The 16,931-nt window shown below is 58.3% G+C and overlaps 9 protein-coding genes across 9 annotated transcripts; 6 read left to right on the forward strand and 3 right to left on the reverse strand.

Moving 5' to 3' along the window:
- Positions 1–151: 151 nt before the first annotated feature.
- Positions 152–1,010, reverse strand: SDRG_00631 (hypothetical protein; the record flags this gene model as incomplete). Its single annotated transcript, XM_008606115.1, has 4 exons — positions 152–547; positions 592–670; positions 717–778; positions 822–1,010. 4 exons carry the CDS (start codon positions 1,008–1,010, stop codon positions 152–154), a joined length of 726 nt encoding a protein of 241 aa, XP_008604337.1.
- Positions 1,011–1,851: 841 nt separating this feature from the next.
- SDRG_00632 (hypothetical protein) lies at positions 1,852–3,134 on the forward strand. The gene has a single exon (XM_008606116.1). It carries the CDS (start codon positions 1,872–1,874, stop codon positions 3,099–3,101), a length of 1,230 nt encoding a protein of 409 aa, XP_008604338.1. The 5' UTR covers positions 1,852–1,871; the 3' UTR covers positions 3,102–3,134.
- Positions 3,135–4,971: 1,837 nt separating this feature from the next.
- SDRG_00633 (hypothetical protein) lies at positions 4,972–5,839 on the forward strand. The gene has a single exon (XM_008606117.1). It carries the CDS (start codon positions 4,986–4,988, stop codon positions 5,751–5,753), a length of 768 nt encoding a protein of 255 aa, XP_008604339.1. The 5' UTR covers positions 4,972–4,985; the 3' UTR covers positions 5,754–5,839.
- Positions 5,840–6,214: 375 nt separating this feature from the next.
- On the forward strand, positions 6,215–7,357 carry SDRG_00634 (hypothetical protein). The gene has a single exon (XM_008606118.1). It carries the CDS (start codon positions 6,221–6,223, stop codon positions 6,971–6,973), a length of 753 nt encoding a protein of 250 aa, XP_008604340.1. The 5' UTR covers positions 6,215–6,220; the 3' UTR covers positions 6,974–7,357.
- Positions 7,358–7,679: 322 nt separating this feature from the next.
- SDRG_00635 (TKL/DRK protein kinase) lies at positions 7,680–11,064 on the forward strand. The gene is made up of 14 exons (XM_008606119.1): positions 7,680–8,218; positions 8,261–8,474; positions 8,520–8,858; positions 8,918–9,016; positions 9,061–9,223; positions 9,269–9,414; positions 9,462–9,860; positions 9,904–10,073; positions 10,120–10,171; positions 10,216–10,296; positions 10,349–10,461; positions 10,509–10,571; positions 10,616–10,739; positions 10,784–11,064. The coding sequence occupies exons 1-14, from the start codon at positions 7,707–7,709 to the stop codon at positions 10,964–10,966; spliced, it is 2,658 nt and encodes an 885-aa protein (XP_008604341.1). The 5' UTR covers positions 7,680–7,706; the 3' UTR covers positions 10,967–11,064.
- A 126-nt stretch (positions 11,065–11,190) lies between these two features.
- SDRG_00636 (hypothetical protein) lies at positions 11,191–12,663 on the forward strand. The gene is made up of 9 exons (XM_008606120.1): positions 11,191–11,315; positions 11,362–11,450; positions 11,509–11,617; positions 11,664–11,808; positions 11,856–11,974; positions 12,020–12,073; positions 12,134–12,179; positions 12,226–12,348; positions 12,396–12,663. The coding sequence occupies exons 1-9, from the start codon at positions 11,199–11,201 to the stop codon at positions 12,602–12,604; spliced, it is 1,011 nt and encodes a 336-aa protein (XP_008604342.1). The 5' UTR covers positions 11,191–11,198; the 3' UTR covers positions 12,605–12,663.
- On the reverse strand, positions 12,609–14,732 carry SDRG_00637 (hypothetical protein). The gene is made up of 7 exons (XM_008606121.1): positions 14,187–14,732; positions 14,072–14,137; positions 13,760–14,024; positions 13,558–13,706; positions 13,282–13,509; positions 13,077–13,238; positions 12,609–13,030 (listed from the first exon to the last, which is right to left on the reverse strand). The coding sequence occupies exons 1-7, from the start codon at positions 14,706–14,708 to the stop codon at positions 12,653–12,655; spliced, it is 1,770 nt and encodes a 589-aa protein (XP_008604343.1). The 5' UTR covers positions 14,709–14,732; the 3' UTR covers positions 12,609–12,652.
- Positions 14,733–15,107: 375 nt separating this feature from the next.
- Positions 15,108–15,431, forward strand: SDRG_00638 (hypothetical protein). Its single transcript, XM_008606122.1, has one exon. It carries the CDS (start codon positions 15,148–15,150, stop codon positions 15,379–15,381), a length of 234 nt encoding a protein of 77 aa, XP_008604344.1. The 5' UTR covers positions 15,108–15,147; the 3' UTR covers positions 15,382–15,431.
- Positions 15,432–15,690: 259 nt separating this feature from the next.
- Positions 15,691–16,931, reverse strand: SDRG_00639 (hypothetical protein). The gene has a single exon (XM_008606123.1). It carries the CDS (start codon positions 16,856–16,858, stop codon positions 15,734–15,736), a length of 1,125 nt encoding a protein of 374 aa, XP_008604345.1. The 5' UTR covers positions 16,859–16,931; the 3' UTR covers positions 15,691–15,733.

Genomic DNA, 16,931 nt, shown 5'->3' on the forward strand with positions numbered 1-16,931 from the left:
AGCTTTTTGCTTGTTGCTTGTTGCCACGGAGTTTGGCGGTGGACTCCCACTCTGCTGACACGCCCTTGGACATAGGGTGGGACGTCGAAGATGATTTCGCCGAAGAAAGGTGGACGGACAAGGCAGCCAAGAGGAGGGACGTCACTTAACATTACGGCATGGGCGAAGGCGGCGATGCTTTTTGAAAGGAGCGGAGGAGCTCAAAGAGCTGGCGCTGCTGGTCTTGGAGCGTCGCTGTGATGGTGTGCAAATCGCGGTTTTCCTGCTGGAGCGTCGAGAGGAGCGCCAGCTGCTGCTGGTACTGGGCCAGCGGCAAGACGACGACCGGACTGTTGACAATGACTTGGGAGTTGCTTTCGGTGGGAAAAGGCAGCGTGCACAATGGCGCAATGTCGTTGGCTTGATTGTGCACCAGCGATGCGCGGTGGTGGCAGCACGCATGGGCGTGCGCGCCAATACGTGCTAGGCTTTGGTCGACAGTCAACGGCGTCGAGAGCGGAGCGCGCGGCTTGGCCTCGGGCACCTTCTCGCGCTCGTCTTCAAAGGTCTATGCCAGTATGGAGAAATGGTGCCTAGCTGTGGTGTCCACACCTTGTGTGCGTTGCGCTCGGGCGATGGCGTGGTCGGGTTCAAGTCGATGATCGTGAAGCGGCCCTTCTGCTTGACGCGCCTATGCTGTCGTTCATGTGGCGTCCAAGGAATGGCGCGAAGCATACGTCTTTTGCAGCGGCGCATCCGCGTCAAAGGCGTCGTCGTTGCTCAACGACGTCGGCGTGTCCTAGCCGGCGCTGGCAAAGCACTCGGAAGAGGCGAGAACGTACGTGGCCAAAGGCGGCGCTTGGGCTAGGGACGTCCGATGGCAGGTCGATGATCGTGAACCGGCCCTTCTTTTCGACGCGGCCCTTCTCGGGGGCCCGCAGCATGATGCTCGTTGAAATACCCCGACTGCGATTTTTGCTATGGCAGGGACCAATTGCTTCGAAGTTCGATACTCGTAGAAAGACGCGCATTCGAAGGTCGGGCCGAGCACCCAAGCCGGCCTGGGCAAGCCACCAGACACGTCTGAAGAAGCACCACCACGATGATGTGACGCGATACTACTCTCGCTTTGCACCTAGTAGCGCGCTCATGGCAGCTCGTACTACTCCCCTCAAGACGCCGCTCTTCACCAGTGGCAAGGCAAAACTCACCTCGCAGCAGCGAGCTTCTGTCGAGGGCAGCGTTGGCTCATACCTTCTGACGGCAATGGCTGCAGATATAGCGCGCTGTGGGAAGGACGCTACCGTGCCAGCTCCCAAGCCCAGCGCGCTCGCATATCCCAGCGCATGCAAACTTGAATGTCAATGGTATTGGATCGAGTTTGCCTTTCATGTGGGAAACTGCATTTTTCACATGCTTCAAACAGGCGGTGGCGCTGAACCTTGCAAAAGATCCGATCGCGACGAGAGCGAGGCCACACGCCATGGACTCGCACCGGCCTCGATCGATCGACTTGCAACCAAGGGTAGATAAGAGAAAATCTTAGTGCAACCTTGCAATCTCGTGTTGATCTCGTGCGGCGTTCGCTGCCTGGCTCCAAAACATGTAGCGAGAGGAGCCGGTACGCGCCACATATAATAATTGACAGGCAGAAAAGATGCACGACGTCTTGGGTTCGTTCTACGTCCCTGAACGAGACAAGGGGATTCGAACTGCGGCCGTGACCAACGCTAAGCGGGTATTTTCCACGTGCGTATTTTTCACCGCGTTGGGTGGATGACATACAAAATGCAAGTGTAGAATGCATTTCCCACGCATTTTGCGATCCAGCCAATCACCGCAATGCGAGGCGATCGCAACTGCGAAGTGCCAGTATTTTTGCTTCGGCGGCCATGGCGGACGACACGATCATGCCCCCGTCGCTCTTCCAGCGGACGTGGAACACGTCCGAGGTCGACGGCCTCGTTGGCCTGCAGCTGAGCCTGCCAGGCCGCGTCTTCATCACGCGCCGCAGCAGCGCGGACGCCTCGGCGCCGGCAGCCGAGGTCGTGCTGCGCAGCAATGCGAGCGATCTCATCGACTTGATCACGGTGCAGGTCGTGAATGGCACGTACACGTCGACGATCCACGACTGGAAGATGCAAGTGTCCAGAGACGACCCGATTCTGAAGCTCAGCGTGCGCGACACGTCGACGCGGGTGCAGGGCACATTGCTCGTACACATCATCTTGAACAGCCCGGTCCGGTCCGTCTCGACGTCGGCGCAAACGATCCTTGGCCATGGCACGCTACTGGACAACGCGTCGGCGGAGGCCATCGACATTGCAGCGTACGGCAACGAGAACGTCTGGATCGAGTCCACCGGGCCGGTGGCCGTGAAAGGCCTCACACTCAACGCCTATGGCTCGGGCAACATTCAGTACACGGTGCCGCACTTGACGCTGGGAAACACGCTCGATCTTAACGTCTTTGGCATCGGGTCGGTCATCGTCGAGGCCGCCGAAGCGTTTGTCGACTCGGTCGAGTCGACGGTCGGCGGCCAAGGCTCCATCTTTGTCCATGGCACGTACGCGGTCGCCGACATGGCCAGCCACATTCTTGGCTCTGGCTCGATCAACTATTATCCATATGGAAAATGCGGCAAGAGCAAGGTCGATATCGTCGGCGGCGGCAACATCAACGCCGGGTCCTGGGTCTGCCTCCGCGCCCACGCGTCTGTGCTTGGCTCGGGCAAGGCCATCGTGCAAGTCGTGGACGTGCTGGATGTCTCGGGCATTGGTCGCGGCCACATCGAGTACTTTAACGAGACGCCGTCCACGCTGCCGAGTGGCAAAACCGGCCTTTTGAGCGGCCCGCGGGTTGAAATCGCGCTGGCCAACACGTACCAGACCTTTGCGCCCCTGGCGACGCCGCCCCGCCAAGCCATCTTTGTCTCGGTGGGCCCGGCCAACGCCGGCTGGTTCCTTCCATCGTCGGCAACCACGACGTTCTACGGCGTCTCGGTCCCCCACTCGGCCGTGCTCAGCGTCGTGGGCTTTGCACTGGTCGCAATGTTGCTCGCACTTGTCGCTGTCCTCCGACGCAAGCAGCCCACGCGCCACCGGTACAGCTCTATCAATTAATAAATTCTACTGTTACATTGGACAAGATTGTGCACCGACTGTCGTTACTACCTCGCGTTCGGTCCGCGTATCTATCAAGAACAAAAGTGAGACGGTGCGTTTGCACGCGGGCACTTGGTCGCTGGGCATGAGCCGGTGTCGCCGCGACATAGCTCGCAGGGTAGGAGGGGAGGAGTCGCGGGGTTCTGTACTGCCAGAGGAAGTGAGCCAGCCAAGATTTGGCGCATCCTCGTCATCCTTATTCGACCGCCTGTTCTAGTCGAGCCGGACATCGTGCTATAGAGCGAATCACTTGGGTGCACTGCGAAGCTATCCGCTGCTGCGGTCGCGACCAAGGTAGTTACTACGACACGCTTGTACGACACGTGGCTCGTCGCTCTGTGGTGCCATCGCTTGTCGAGCTGCTCACATCTCTGCGATGACCTTTGGTGCGCGCTACCTGGTTCCTCGCACAATCATCCCGCACCATGACCCCTAAACTTCCTCGCTTGACGCATCCACAGCTCCACGAGTGCATGAAAAATTTCCTATCTCTATAACGACATGTTCATGCCTCATTGTAGCAGCGACTTGTGCGCAGCAAGCTGCGAAAAAGCCTGGTCTTCTGCAGCAAAAATCCAGCCCGTCCTCGTAGGACACTGCGTTTCTTGCGTACAGCATAGTTGCAGTCATATTATAACATGTTTGCTGCACGGACGGACTCTTGTATTGCTGCTGCACGTCGTATCCACATGGGTCGCTACGCATTGAGGCGTTCTACGCCGCTCAAGTTCCACGCACATGAGCCCTGGAGAGGCGTCGCAGTAGCGAGCATTCGAGCGTCGGTACAGACACGCCTCGCTGCTTCGTGGTGGACAGTGATGCCCCAGGTTACAAATTTGTTTAACTGCTAGGACACATGTACGTTTGCAAAAATATGCAAAGAAAAAGGTATCGCCGATACACAAAGGGTAGTGACAACGTGGCGGCTCTTTGATGGAACCGGGCGGCTTTTTGATGTGATGTAAGATGGCAGCTCCATCATCAGGACGCAGTTGCGAGTGCGTAATGACCGCATTTCTTCGTTGTGTGCATCGTATTTGCAGCAGCCTTTGGCGCCTTCAAGCGCGAAAGATCGCAACCATCACTCTGCAACCAAGAGTGCTGGCGATTTCAAAAATTCAGCTCCGGCCGCCACTCCGGCATGTGCGTCATCTTCGAACTTCGATGGACGTAACGCGCCAGTTTTTAGCGGGTCATTGACGCCAACGTGGCCGGCCCACGGCTCAGGACGAGTAGCGAGACGTTGAACCTGTCGGTCAACCATCTCGGGTCACCGCTCCCCGCCACAGCGTCCATCCATCGCAAAGTTGACCTTCTCACGCTCCCCACAGCGTTCCGAGTCGTTTTTGTTTGGGCAAAGTAGGCAGTAATTACAGTATATACCAACAGTCAACAACCCGTCCACGGCTGTCGCGTCCAACAAACCAGCACACCACCTGTGTGCTATGCTGGTGTGTGGGCTCGAGCCTGGTCATTCGTCGCGTCGACACGATTTTGCGCGTGAACCCTTTGGATGGAAACGCCATTGTGTACGAAGAATAAACAGTACTTGGTGGGCGCGGTACCGAGGCCATGGCCGCAGCGCAGCGACAGCAACAACAGCGATCAGCTTCTCCGTCCGGTGCTCCCATTCGAGGCGCGATGGGTGCCACCAGCCCACTGTCAAATCACACTTAAATCACACGAGTTTCGCACCACATGGCATACAATGCGGCCATAGAGCGCTGCAAAACCCACGGTGTGAAATCCAAGCCCACGTCGTCGAAAAGGACCTTCGAACTTCGCGTCAACAAATTGCCTTGAACGCTGGTGAGCCACAACTCAATCTGCTTCGCCAGGCCCATGTCGTCGTCGCAGCTCCTCAAGCTCCACAGCGTCCTCGACGACGCGTACTTTGAGGTCCGCGGCAGGGCGTGCTCCACGGTTAGCGGTATCGCGACCACCTTTACGGTCGTCAAGGACCCCAACCTCATGGACAAGATGAAGCTCAAGTCGGCGGCGTCGAGCAAGAACAAGGCCGAGCTCTTCGTGCGCATTGACGTCGGTACGATTACGATCACGGCGCAGGGCGCGACGACCGACATTGCGATCGCACAAGGCTGCACGGACGTGCATCTGCGGGGCCGGCGCAGCGTCATCGTCGCGACGCGCCAGGGCCACGACCATACGACGCTCGCATTCAGCGACCGCCTCTCAGCCGTCGAGTTTTGCGGCTGCGTCGGGCTCATCCAGCACATTGAGCACCTCCGCGAGCCACGGTACCTTGCCGAGTCGCTCAACCACGACGCGAGCATGCTCAAGTACACGCGCTTGACGCTGGCATTTGCCGAAGAGATGTGGACGCTCGCCATGTGGCGGGAGCTCTGGCCGTACTCGAATGTGCTGAGCGCGCTGCGCAGCGTTTTGGCTGCGCTCCCGGACGCGACAAACGTCCAGCGCGTCCGCGCGATCAACGCGACGCTGGCCGAGGTGCACGACCAGTTTTACGGCCACGCAGCGATCAACTTCTTCATGGAGAAGGACGGCGTCCGGTACTACCGCGCTTCATACGTGGCGCTGCTTGTCGCCAAGATCAAGGCGCTCCAGACCCACCTCGCCTTCTACATGTAGGCTACAGGACGATATATATATATATATTTAAGGGGGTAATTCGCCACGTTATTATTGACTAAACGACAATATTGTCCATTTCGCACCGACAGGACCGGTATTACAGAAGAACCAAGCTCCTATAGTAACTACTAGCTCCTATATCGCCTCGAGAAGGATCTCTTTATACGAGATCAATGCGAGTGCGTATACACTCTGCCCACTTCAAGAATGTCCCTTGGTGAGAGTTGCCTCCACTTGCCTTTGGCACTTGACGAAACATTCCCTATTTGCAGCAGTGCATTGTCCTATTTCCCACCAATATCCCATACCATTCCTTGTAAATATGGACAATAGTCTAAAAGCACAGGAGTGTCTGTCGGTAAGAAATACCACAAAACGGACTTCGAACTTCGCAAAACCCACCACGCACTTTCTATGTATGGCCAACTTCGAGAAGATATTCCATTTTCATTTTTGCAGAAACGATGTCGGTCCATCTCATGCGCCTCAACAGCATCCGCAAGGACAGTCGCCGGAGCTACTTTGAGCTCGAGGACGGCGCGCGGAGCGGCGTCGCATGCGAGTTTGGCGTCCTCAAGGACCCGACCCTCATGGACAAGCTCACGGGCCATGCGAACCACGCGACGATCTTTGTGCGCTTGGACGATGGCTCGATCACAACGACGGCCCATAACGGCGAGCCCGAGCACCTAGCGACAAGCGATCTCTGGGCGACGCTGTATGGCAAGAGAGAGGTGCGGCTGGGCTCTACGTCCAGCGACGACGCGGCCACCAAGCACCACACCACGCTTGCGTTCGAGTCGCGGCTCGCGGCCGTCGAATTCTGCGGCGCCGTCGACCTCATCCAGCACGTTGCGTACCTGCGCCACCCGCACCGCGCGAACGCCATGAGCTCTGACGCTGTGCTACGCCATCACCTGGAAGCCACGTTGCGCTTTGTCGACGAGATGTGGACACTCGCCATGTGGCGGGAGCTCTGGCCGTACTCCAACATGGCCGAGATCCTGCACGCGTGCTTGGACGACCTAAGTGCCAACGCGCCGCCGCCGCAAGTCCGCGGCCGCCTCGAAGACATCTACGATACGTTCTACACGGAGGCCACCATGACGCTGTTTGCCGAGCGCGATGGCGTCCGCTTCTTTCGCCCCTCGTACATTGGCCTCCTCGTCGCCAAGCTCAAGGCCGCCATGAGCCACATTACGCTGTACGCGCGGTAATAGACTAGAGCCACAGGAGTGTACGACTATTTAATCACCTGCCCACAACCATCTTTAGTAGACCAGAGATACGCACACCGCGGCCACACCCCGGGGCACCATTTGCGGTTTAGAGGGTGCGACCGCCTTGTCTCGACCAACTCGCTCGACGGGCGCAGGTCGTTGCCAAGAGAGGAGACGATCGAAGCTACATGGGTCGCAATGCCATCGCGGTCACCTGCTAACGTGGCTGTTTCGTCTACAGCACCCGTGCACTTGGGTCCATTCTGCCGAAAATAAGACTCCATCACGTCAAGTCACGGTCCTTGCCCATGGCTCGTAGCGCCGTGAGCCTCGTCTAGGTTCCGACACGCGTTTACGTTGCGAGCTGTCGCGCGAGGAAGGATGGAAAACATTGTCGATAATTGTCTTTCAAATGAACGTTACCGACAAATGTACAACTAAACGAGCAACTAGAGCTAGCATACCAACACATCGTAATGGACTGTGTGCCCCGGGGCCGTATGAATGCCCCATGGACTCGGACTGGACCTCGCATTACATGGGAGCTCGCGCTGTCGCGAGGTAGTACGGTATCGGCTTGCGCGCTGGCGTGCGCGCTGGCGCCATGTTGTTGAATACGGCACATGCCGAATTTAGATCGTGCGGTGCGCCAGCTGTGTGCCCCGGGGTCCATGACGCACGTTGCGACCAAATCTAAAGAATTGGTTTCCGCATTTGTCGCCGACGAGACATGTTTGGCTTTGCGGGGCTCACGAGCAAGCCGCCGGTCGGGCGAACCTCGGACGAGCAGCTCTTCCACAACGTCGACCCGGTGCTGGACGACGTCCGCAAGCTCAACGGGGCTGCCACGTGGGCCATCCTCGGCTTTGTCCTCGCCTCGACACCGAGCCACAGCAACGAGGTCTGCCTCGAGGTGCTCGCACACGGCGCGGGCCCGATCTCGGACGAGCACAACTGGCCGGAAGCGCTCTTCGACCCGTCGTCGCTCTGCTACGGCCTCTGCCGCATCGAGCCCGAAGAGTATGCGCTCACGTCGTCGTCGCTCCTCTCGGCGTCGTCGCCGCGCACGCCCCGCTCGAATGGCACGTTCTCATTCCCAGTTGCGTACACGGTCTCGTTTTGCTGGAAAGGCGTGACGCTGCCGTTCGCGTTGCGTGCCAAGCACACAGAGTTCCACAAGCGCATCCAAGAGCATCTCGGTGGCATGGCGCACGTCACGCTCAAGAGTGCATCCGACCTCAGGTACACACGTCTCTACCATATACGAACTTAGCGCTTGTGTAGCACCGAGTCGATGCGGCGCTTCTTGCCCATGACCAAGCGGCGAAGTGTTACGAAGCGGCTGAACCTTGTGCGCTCGATCGAATTCGCGCCGGCCGTGGTCGCGGCCTACGAGGACGTGCGGCTCGACGCCAACCCGTTCAACTGGCTCATTGCAGGGTATGCGACCAACAGCGACGACGATGCACCGACGCTTGTTCTCCTCGAGACGGGCATGGTACGTGCGTTCTACCTGGATCGCGTCGCATGATGCTTGTACTAGTCGGGTCTCCAGGCGCTCAAAGGTCTTGGCGGCATGGGCTCCAGCTTGCTCACGACGACAGGCGTCAAGTACATCTACATTCGGCTGGACGTGCCGATGCAACAAGGCACTGTCTCGAAATACGTGCTCATCACGTGGCAGTCGTGGGACATAACGAGTCCGACCGCCCGCTTGCGCAGCGGCAGCGTCGACTCGGACATCTTCAACGACGATTCGTCGTCGGCCATGTTGGAGCCAATCGCGTCGTCCTCGTCATCGATCTCGTTCGAGTCCAAGGTCGTCTCGGCGGCCAATGCACACGCGCATGCGGGCGAAGTCTACCGCTTCTTCCAGCACCATGTACGTCGCCTGTCGATTTGCTAGATTCGAACAAGACGAATGGCAATATGCTGGTCTAGGTTCACTTTTTCGCGAGCAGCATGTCGGACATTTCGGAAGAAGCCATCCGCGAGCGCGTTCGGCGGTCCATCGACAGCGACCGCATGCTTCTCCGCGTCGTACGTTGTCGCCCAAGCGAGCCGGCGTCCTACGGCGTTACTAGGTCTGCGTGCAAGCGTCCGGTGACGCGCAGCCGGCCGTGTGCATTGAAATCTCGCGCGAAGCGATTCTCGCCGACCTCAAAGGCGAGATCGCGCGCGTGATTGGCATTCCGGAAGACCGCCAGCGCCTCGTGTGGTTTCATACCAAAGAAGACGTGGACAATGGTATCGACGGGTGCATATTCGATGGGAGGACGATGTTGTGGTTAGTGTTTCACGCCACGTCGCAAGCGACCATCTTGCAGCTCGACTCGCACCGGCTGCGCAACGACATTGGCCTCGAGCATGGCGACAAGATTCATGTTGACGACCTTGGCGTTGGCGCCGACTCGGTCCTCTTCAAGCTCGTGCAGCAGGTATTCCATTCTTGTGGTAAACATGCGCTGGGAATCTGCAACGGTAGCTCAACTCGGGCTCGGACGTGGTGAGTCTCTCGGCCGAACGCCGACATGAAGTCGAGCTCACGGTCGAAGCGCGCGAAGCCGAGCTCAAGCGCACCATGAGCGCGACGCAAGACCTTCTCGAAGAAAAGTCCAAGCGCGAGCCGCTCGAGCCCATCGTCGACGACGCTAGTAGCGCTGGCGACGAGACCCAGGACACACATGAGGACGAGGCGCTCGTCACGACCAACGAAGTCGACGACCTCAAGAACCAAATGCGCGTGTTGGAAGCCCAGAAACAATACTTGGACATTCCATATGAGAGCATCCGACTCCTTGACGGCAAAGAGAACGAGCTCGGCATTGGCAAGTGCGCGACCGTGTACCGCGGCATGTGGATGACCACCAAGTCGATCGCCGAGGTAGAGAGTGCGCTCTCTTTGCTCGTTCAGAATGTCCGTCTAGGTGGCCATCAAGGTGTTTCGGTACGTGCGCTTGACGGACAAGATCATGCAAGATTACACGCAAGAAGTCGCGATGCTCCGGCAGCTCAAGCACCCCAACATTGTGCTCTTCATTGGCGCCTGCATCAGCCCCAAGCTCATGATTTTAACCGAATATTGCTCCCGGAAAAGGTATGCATTGTCGACGCTCGCAGTACGTCCGTTCATGGCATGTTAGTCTCTACAGCGTGATTCACAACAAGGCCATGTTTGCTACGATCCCGTGGAAGGTACATTTTCACTTGATAGATTGATATTTGAGCATCGCAACTAGTTCAAAGTGCGCATGGTGCTGGACGCGGCGCGCGGCATTGCCTACTTGCACGCAAACCGCATCATCCACCGCGATATCAAGGTATCCAGCTATCCAAATGCAAGAATCTTTGGATCCAACGATATCTCTTTAGTCGCACAACTTGCTCGTGGACGACGACTGGCGGGCAAAGGTCGCCGACTTTGGCATTAGCAAGGTCCTCGACGTCGGCGCGCAGGCGTTTACACACTGCGGCACCAGCGGCTGGTAACTCGAGCTCTCATGCCTCGGAACGCACACGACACATGCATTAGGGTCGCGCCCGAGGTGCTTTTGGACGAAGACATTGGGTATACGTTCAAGGCCGACAACTGGAGGTATGCTATCAATCTGCTCTGAATCTGGTACTGACCACATGTAGTTTTGCGATCGTCATGTGGGAAATGATTGCCGGTGCCCACGAAAACCCATTTTTGGGCATGGCGCCCGTCAAGTTTTACCACCAGACCATCAACAAGGGCTTGCGACCGCTGATTGACGACACGGTACATAGATGAAGCATATCGCAACGGTTGACCTCGAGCTCTAGGTCGACCCGGCGTACGCGAGCCTGATCCGCGAGTGCTGGGACTCGGACCCGCCGGCGCGCCCGTCCTTTGCGACAATCGTGGACCGCCTCGAGGCAATTCTCTCGGACCTTGGCATGGACACGGGCTTGCCGCCGACGTTTGCCGGCGGCTACCACGCGCACTCGGAGGCCGTGTCGTCATAGTTAGCCCTAACCCCATAACGCCCCTCTTTTGTCACGTCGCAACGCCATGTTGACGTGAAGCGGTCGACAAATAGTGTTGTAATATGGACAAAGTATTCCTGTTGTCGATGTAGGATAGACAAGAGTGTCCACGCACTGGCGACGTGCGATTTTAGTATTAAAAAAATATTAAAAATATTAATTAAAAAGATCGATCGATCGTATCCGGATATTGTATCCGGCAGATCCCTGCATGTTGGCGACGATGATGAACATGGAGAAGCACGCGATCGTCCTCGACGTCGGGAGTCGGTACCTCAAGAGCGGGATCTCGGGCGAGCGCAGCCCCCGGGCGGTCCTCCGCTACGACGTACGCAGCATCTTCCCCATGAGATGCGTTCTCGATCGATACGTAGCTCGCAGAGAAGCTCCTCCAGACGCCACCGCTCTCTAAGGCCCAGTGGCACGACTACATGGGCGGTCATCTCTACCGCGTCTGCTTCCAGTACGACCATGGACACCATCTTCCAAGGACAGTAGGCTTCATCGTAATGCATGGGTAGCGACCTCCGCGTGACGCCCAAGAACCGAAGGTTCGTCGTCTGCGAGGACTTGCTCCTCCCGCGCAACCTGCGCGAGGCCATCCACGACGTCGTCCTTCTCGTTTTCAAGGTCTCGTCTGTGCTTGTTACCATCCACCTTGTACCATGCAGCATAGGCCAAGCATCTGCTCTTCGTGCCCGCGACGACCACGGCGCTGTATGCAACCAGCCACGTGACGGCGCTCATCGTCGACGTCGGCTGGCTCGAGACGCGGGTACTCCCGGTCTTTGAGCGCATGCCGATTCTCTCGGCCTACAAGAGTACACCACCCTCTTCTTCCTCGTCTCTGATGCACATGCGTCGCTAGCGACGGGGCTTGCGAGTCAATATGCTTGCGCCGGCCTCAAAGGCTACGTCCAGACGCGCGATACGCCCGTCGAAGACATCCTCGAGCGGGCTTGCTTTGTTCTGCCCGCGTCCTCCGAGGTACGAGCTACCGGCGGCTACAACGACCGTCATACACGCGGTTAGGATCTTGTCGTTGAAGACGCCGAGTTCTTTGCGTATACCCCAAAGGCCCTCACGGTATTTACATGCGATGGGCGAAGGGTACCTCCTGCTTGACGCACGCGTTTTCTGCTGTAGCTGCCCGGGGCTGCCCGGCACGAGTGCTTGGAGCCGCTCTTCACTGGTACCACCTGCAGCGTACATATCGCCTCCGTCACCGCTGGTCGTAGGCACGGACGAGCTCATCTCGATCCCGGATGTGATTCTCGACTGCTTGGCCAAGTGTCCCGTCGACACCCGAAAGGCGCTGTCTGAAAACATCCTGTGCATTGGTGGCACGTGCATGCTGCCTGGTCGGAGGATGACCCTTCTCGTGCGCTTGACGTTGACGTCGTCGTAGGCTTTCGCGCGCGGCTCCAGAGCGAGCTTCAAGCCGAGCACACGTCGGCGCGCGTCGTGGCGACGGCGTTCCCGCCCAACCTCATGACGTGGGTCGGCGCCTCCGTGTACGGCTCGACGTCCGACGCCATGGCGGTGTCGCTCTCGCAGACCGATTATGCAGCGCACCCGGTCGTCGGCGACTGGATGGAGATTCATAAAGCCCCATAAGAAATGGAATAGGCATAGCAACACGTATTGGCGACACGCCCTAGCGTCTTATTTGCGGCTTCCGAGCACGGGCCGACCGGTCTCGTCCCACGGCGCCTTGAGCGACTCGACGGGCCCGAGGTCCTTGAGCTTGGACTTGAGGTTCGTGCTCGTCTTGAGCGGCGCAATGTGGTGGGGCATGTTGATCTTGCGGTTCGTGGGCGAGCCGCCTTTCACGTCCTCTTCCTTTCGGCGCTCGGTCGTCTTGGCGTCCGCACCGAGATCCAGCGCCGCGACCTGGCCATGCAACACCTTCTTTTGCGCAATAAGGTTCATCGTCTCGGGCACGCGGTCCTCGTCGCCATCACCGTCGCCATACTTGACCTTCCACAGCGAAATCTTGCGGAGCTCCGGGAAGCCCTTGACGCCATTACGGAGCGTCTTGACCTAATGCGAGATCGTAAGGTGCAGTCGCACACAGCATGGCGGAGACCTGGAAGCCATTCTTTTGGCACGTGACGTCCGGAAACCGCGTGTCGAGAAGCGGCTGCTCGTCCTCGCCGTCTTCAATGTGCACGTAAAAGGCATTGTCGTAGTAGAGCACGATCATGACGAGCGTGCCCGTGTACACCTTGCACGCGATTGCTTCGACGTGCTACATCCCCGTTGTATCAACTTGACAGTTTGAAACAAAATACCTTGAGCTGTGGGGTGGGCTCGATGCCGAGCTCAAAGAAACACTCGGCGGCTTCGTCGTTGAGCCACCGACTGACGTCGTTGCTGTCACCCTTCTTCTGGAGCCCGGCGAGAATCTCTTCCGTGGCCGCGAGCTCTGCTTGGATGGCAGGAACAATGCTCGCAATGTATTCCATTGTCGACGCAAAAAGGGACGTCGCTGGCATCTTGGTGACTTCGCACATGAACGTCTACGCCAGCCATCGTACACAGTTTATGACAAGACTGTATGGACGTACAAGGGCGCTTTGTTGCCGGCGCAGCATCGGAATGACCACGGGGATGTCCGAGAGCTCGAGCTTGGGACCGAGGTCGACGTGTCCGTTGTAGCACCAGCTCCCAAACCGAAAGAGCACTTCACGAAGTTTGCTTTCGGGATGGCCTTCGACTAGGTACACGTCGTTAGTCGATCGTGTTTAGTATGAACGAATACAGACGTACGCGGCTGTGTGCGCTGGATCAAGAACGTTTGGTTGTAGCCGGTGCCACTCACGTCCTTGCATTGCATTTGAAACGTCTTGGGCGGGCTCTTGGGCTTGCTGTCGCTTGGCATCGCTTGCCACAGCACGAGCTTCTTCATGTTCATAAAATTCTCTTGGTAGTGGCGCAGATGCACGCCTTGGAGGTGCTGCGTCAGATCCGGGAAGCGTACGTCAAGCAATGGCTGCTCGCCGACGCCTTCTTGAAGAACCACGTAAAAACTCCGCTGCATACGTGTTAGGACGATCGAAGCGAGCGAAATGACGTGGATACCTGGTAGTAGATGACAACCAAGACGAGGCCGCGGACAAAGGTCTTGCTCGCAACGAGGTCGATGCCCTAGAACGCGCATGAGCCGTCTCGGTGGACAGTGCTTCGAGCGGCGTACGTCAAAACAGTCAAAACCACCGGTCTCGAGCTCGAAAAAGTTCTTGGCGTCCGCGTCGTCGTCGACCCACGTGTTGTCTTGCGCCGCCTTCATGAGCTTCTTCTCAATGGCCTTGGACGCGAGCTCGGTGCCAATAAAGTCGAACGCGTCGTAGAGCGTCTCGAGGGGCATCGCATACGGCGACGTGGCCGGGATCTGCTTCCACTCGCAGAGGAACTGCAGCGAGCCCTGCTGCTTCTGGAGCGCCGGGATCACGACGGGCAAGTCGGCGAGCGCGATCTCGGCGTCGCCGACGTCGACCTTGCCCGTGTAGCACCAGTTGCCACAGCGGAAGAGCACCTCATGCAGATGGCTCTTGCTTGACTGGATGATGTACGTCTGGTTGTACCCATCGCGGAGCGCGACGACGTCGGCGGATGGCGCGTCCGGCGCGCGGTCGTCGTCGTCCGAGTCGGAGGCCCGGCGCTTGGAATCGGTCGTCTTGGCCTCGACGTCGCTTCCGGCCGCTTCCTTCTCGTCCATGCTTCTTGCTTGCTCGACTCGGAAAGATCTAGTGTGAAACGACCGGGGGGAGCGCAAAAAAAGAACGCGCGGTTTCAATTCTTTAATAGAAACGGCGTCTTTAAATGTCCAAAACTAATAAACAAACAGAATCGTGCGTTCTTTAAATCCGATCCGAGTATTCCTTCCGGTGCGAAGCTCTCAGTGTAGCAGGTGGGACCTCAACAGTCGAGGTTGACTCCCTCGGCGTATGCATGCTGCTCTTGGACCGTGGCCTAACGAGATTAAAAGAAAAAAGAAACCTTTAAAAGAACACGTGGTTTCAAACGTACACTATTTTCAGTTCCATAAACTAAAATAGTGTTGGATTGACCCAAGTACCTTCGATTTGTATGGTATACTTGCCGCAAGATGGCTGCCTTCCACGTGGCCGGTCATACGCCAAAACATCCGCGAGACCATGGTCGACTACGCGGGGCAAGCGCTCGCCGAGAAGATGATGCGCATCATCTTCATCGTCTTCTGCACGCCGGCGTGGATCTATGGCTTCTTCCAGCAGGACTTTACCTATCCGCTCTACGCCTGGGGCGCCGCCTGCGCGACGGCCGTCGTCCTCACGCTGCCCAACTGGCCGTACTTCAACCGCAACCCGATCCAGTGGCGACCGCGCCTGCGCAAGGACAAGGACGAATGATAGCTATGCCGCTAACTTACCAACCCGCACTTATACTCGATCAGCACCGACCGCAGCGTCCAGCCCACGCGCCGCCACCAGCAATCACACTCGGCATCGTAGAGCTTTAGCGCGACGACACGACGTAGGTAGCAAAGGCCCATTGGCGCACGGCTACGCACGGTATGCAGCGACAAGGAACGACAGGCATGCAGGCGGGGCAGGCCTGGATGACAACATGATGGCCACATGAAGTACCGCGACGACAGTGAACCACCCTGCAGCACCAGGAGCGCGTACTCTCACACGACCAGCTTTGCAAGCGCAAACTCAACAAGAAGCAGGATGGATTCGAACAGATATGCATACGAGGCTACATCAGCGGCACAAACCCTTGGGAAAGGACGTGGAAGAGCCCGTTGGCGGTGCCATTGGTCGAGGCGTCGAGCAGCATGTACCCGCCTTCGCCCCACTTGGTGCCCCACGAGTTGCGGATCTTCCAGACAGGCACGCCGCCGTTCGCGACGCCGTACCCGACAATGGTCACGGCGTGGTCCAACGGCGCGCTCGCATTGTGCCCGGATGTCAAGACGCCACCGACGTAAAACTGCCACGCTGGGTTGCCCGCGCTCAAGCTCACGGCAATCGGCGTCGTGGCGAGCGTGCGCTGGAAGGCGGCGACCGACTTGGCGACGCGACCGACGCCTGCGACCCCCAACTCGAGCGGCTTGGCGCAGGGCTGGCATGCTCCACCGGTGCCGGTTTTGCCCAGAGTGAACGGTGCGTCTGCCAGCGCACACGCGCCGGACCGCGCAAAGTTGATGCCGGCAACTGTCGTACCGCCGTTGCAGCCGCCGCGGCTGTCGCTGCACGTCGTGACAAACTGGTCCGAAAGCGAAATCGTCGTGTTGAACTTGGCGCAGTACGCGCCTTCAATTGCAGCGTTCGATGCGAACGCCCAGCAGTTGCCGCACCGGCCTTGGAAGCGCGGCGGTGTCACGTAGCAGCGCGTGTGGTCGACCGCCCACTCGACCGGCGTCGACGCGTTACTTGTGTCGGCGGGCAACGTCGGTGGCGCCACGACCGGGTCATCGCGCACGATATCAATGTGCCACTCGTCCGGGGTTGTGCCAGCGACAATCGTCCAGTTGGTCGACGCAAACCCGCGGTCAACGATGCTAGAGTCGTTGAGATGGAACGTGCGGTTGGGGTCGACCCAGTGTTGAAACTCGTCTGGTGTCAAGAGCGCGTACGGTGTGAGGCCAAAGGTTGCGTGGGGATTCGCGCGCCGCAGCGCCCGGGCGCGGAGCCGTGCGTTAAAGTAGCGCTCCAGTGTGTGGTTGCTCTCGAGGAACCCGCGTTGCAGTGCGATTTGACCTGCGGGCGAGTGGCGCCAGTGCGCAAAGCGCGCGCGGAGCGCTTTCACACGGCGGCCGTCGGCGCTGGCGGTGAACAGCGCTGCCAGCAAAAGGCTACTCCAGATCGCACGCAGTGCCATGGACTTCCACTTGTGCAATGAGAAGTCTGCCTCGGAGACGAGGGATAATTATAGCGGTCGGGCGCCATGATGT

The sequence above is a fragment of the Saprolegnia diclina genome, assembly GCF_000281045.1.
Source record: "Saprolegnia diclina VS20 unplaced genomic scaffold supercont1.2, whole genome shotgun sequence".
NCBI lineage: Eukaryota > Oomycota > Saprolegniomycetes > Saprolegniales > Saprolegniaceae > Saprolegnia > Saprolegnia diclina.

Bases quoted from the DNA above. Each gene is read 5' to 3' on its own strand.
- SDRG_00632 (XM_008606116.1), top strand. From the start codon at position 1,872: ATGGCGGACGACACGATCATGCCCCCGTCGCTCTTCCAGCGGACGTGG.
- SDRG_00633 (XM_008606117.1), top strand. From the start codon at position 4,986: ATGTCGTCGTCGCAGCTCCTCAAGCTCCACAGCGTCCTCGACGACGCG.
- SDRG_00634 (XM_008606118.1), top strand. From the start codon at position 6,221: ATGTCGGTCCATCTCATGCGCCTCAACAGCATCCGCAAGGACAGTCGC.
- SDRG_00635 (XM_008606119.1), top strand. From the start codon at position 7,707: ATGTTTGGCTTTGCGGGGCTCACGAGCAAGCCGCCGGTCGGGCGAACC. The intron at 10,297-10,348 runs GTATCCAGCTAT...ATATCTCTTTAG, and splicing joins TCATCCACCGCGATATCAAG to TCGCACAACTTGCTCGTGGA. The intron at 10,462-10,508 runs GTAACTCGAGCT...CACATGCATTAG, and splicing joins CACTGCGGCACCAGCGGCTG to GGTCGCGCCCGAGGTGCTTT.
- SDRG_00636 (XM_008606120.1), top strand. From the start codon at position 11,199: ATGTTGGCGACGATGATGAACATGGAGAAGCACGCGATCGTCCTCGAC. The intron at 11,316-11,361 runs GTACGCAGCATC...ATCGATACGTAG, and splicing joins GGGCGGTCCTCCGCTACGAC to CTCGCAGAGAAGCTCCTCCA. The intron at 11,618-11,663 runs GTCTCGTCTGTG...CATGCAGCATAG, and splicing joins TCGTCCTTCTCGTTTTCAAG to GCCAAGCATCTGCTCTTCGT.
- SDRG_00637 (XM_008606121.1), bottom strand. From the start codon at position 14,708: ATGGACGAGAAGGAAGCGGCCGGAAGCGACGTCGAGGCCAAGACGACC. The intron at 14,138-14,186 runs GTACGCCGCTCG...TGCGCGTTCTAG, and splicing joins GTGGTTTTGACTGTTTTGAC to GGCATCGACCTCGTTGCGAG. The intron at 13,031-13,076 runs GTCTCCGCCATG...ATCTCGCATTAG, and splicing joins GCCAAAAGAATGGCTTCCAG to GTCAAGACGCTCCGTAATGG.
- SDRG_00638 (XM_008606122.1), top strand. From the start codon at position 15,148: ATGGTCGACTACGCGGGGCAAGCGCTCGCCGAGAAGATGATGCGCATC.
- SDRG_00639 (XM_008606123.1), bottom strand. From the start codon at position 16,858: ATGGCACTGCGTGCGATCTGGAGTAGCCTTTTGCTGGCAGCGCTGTTC.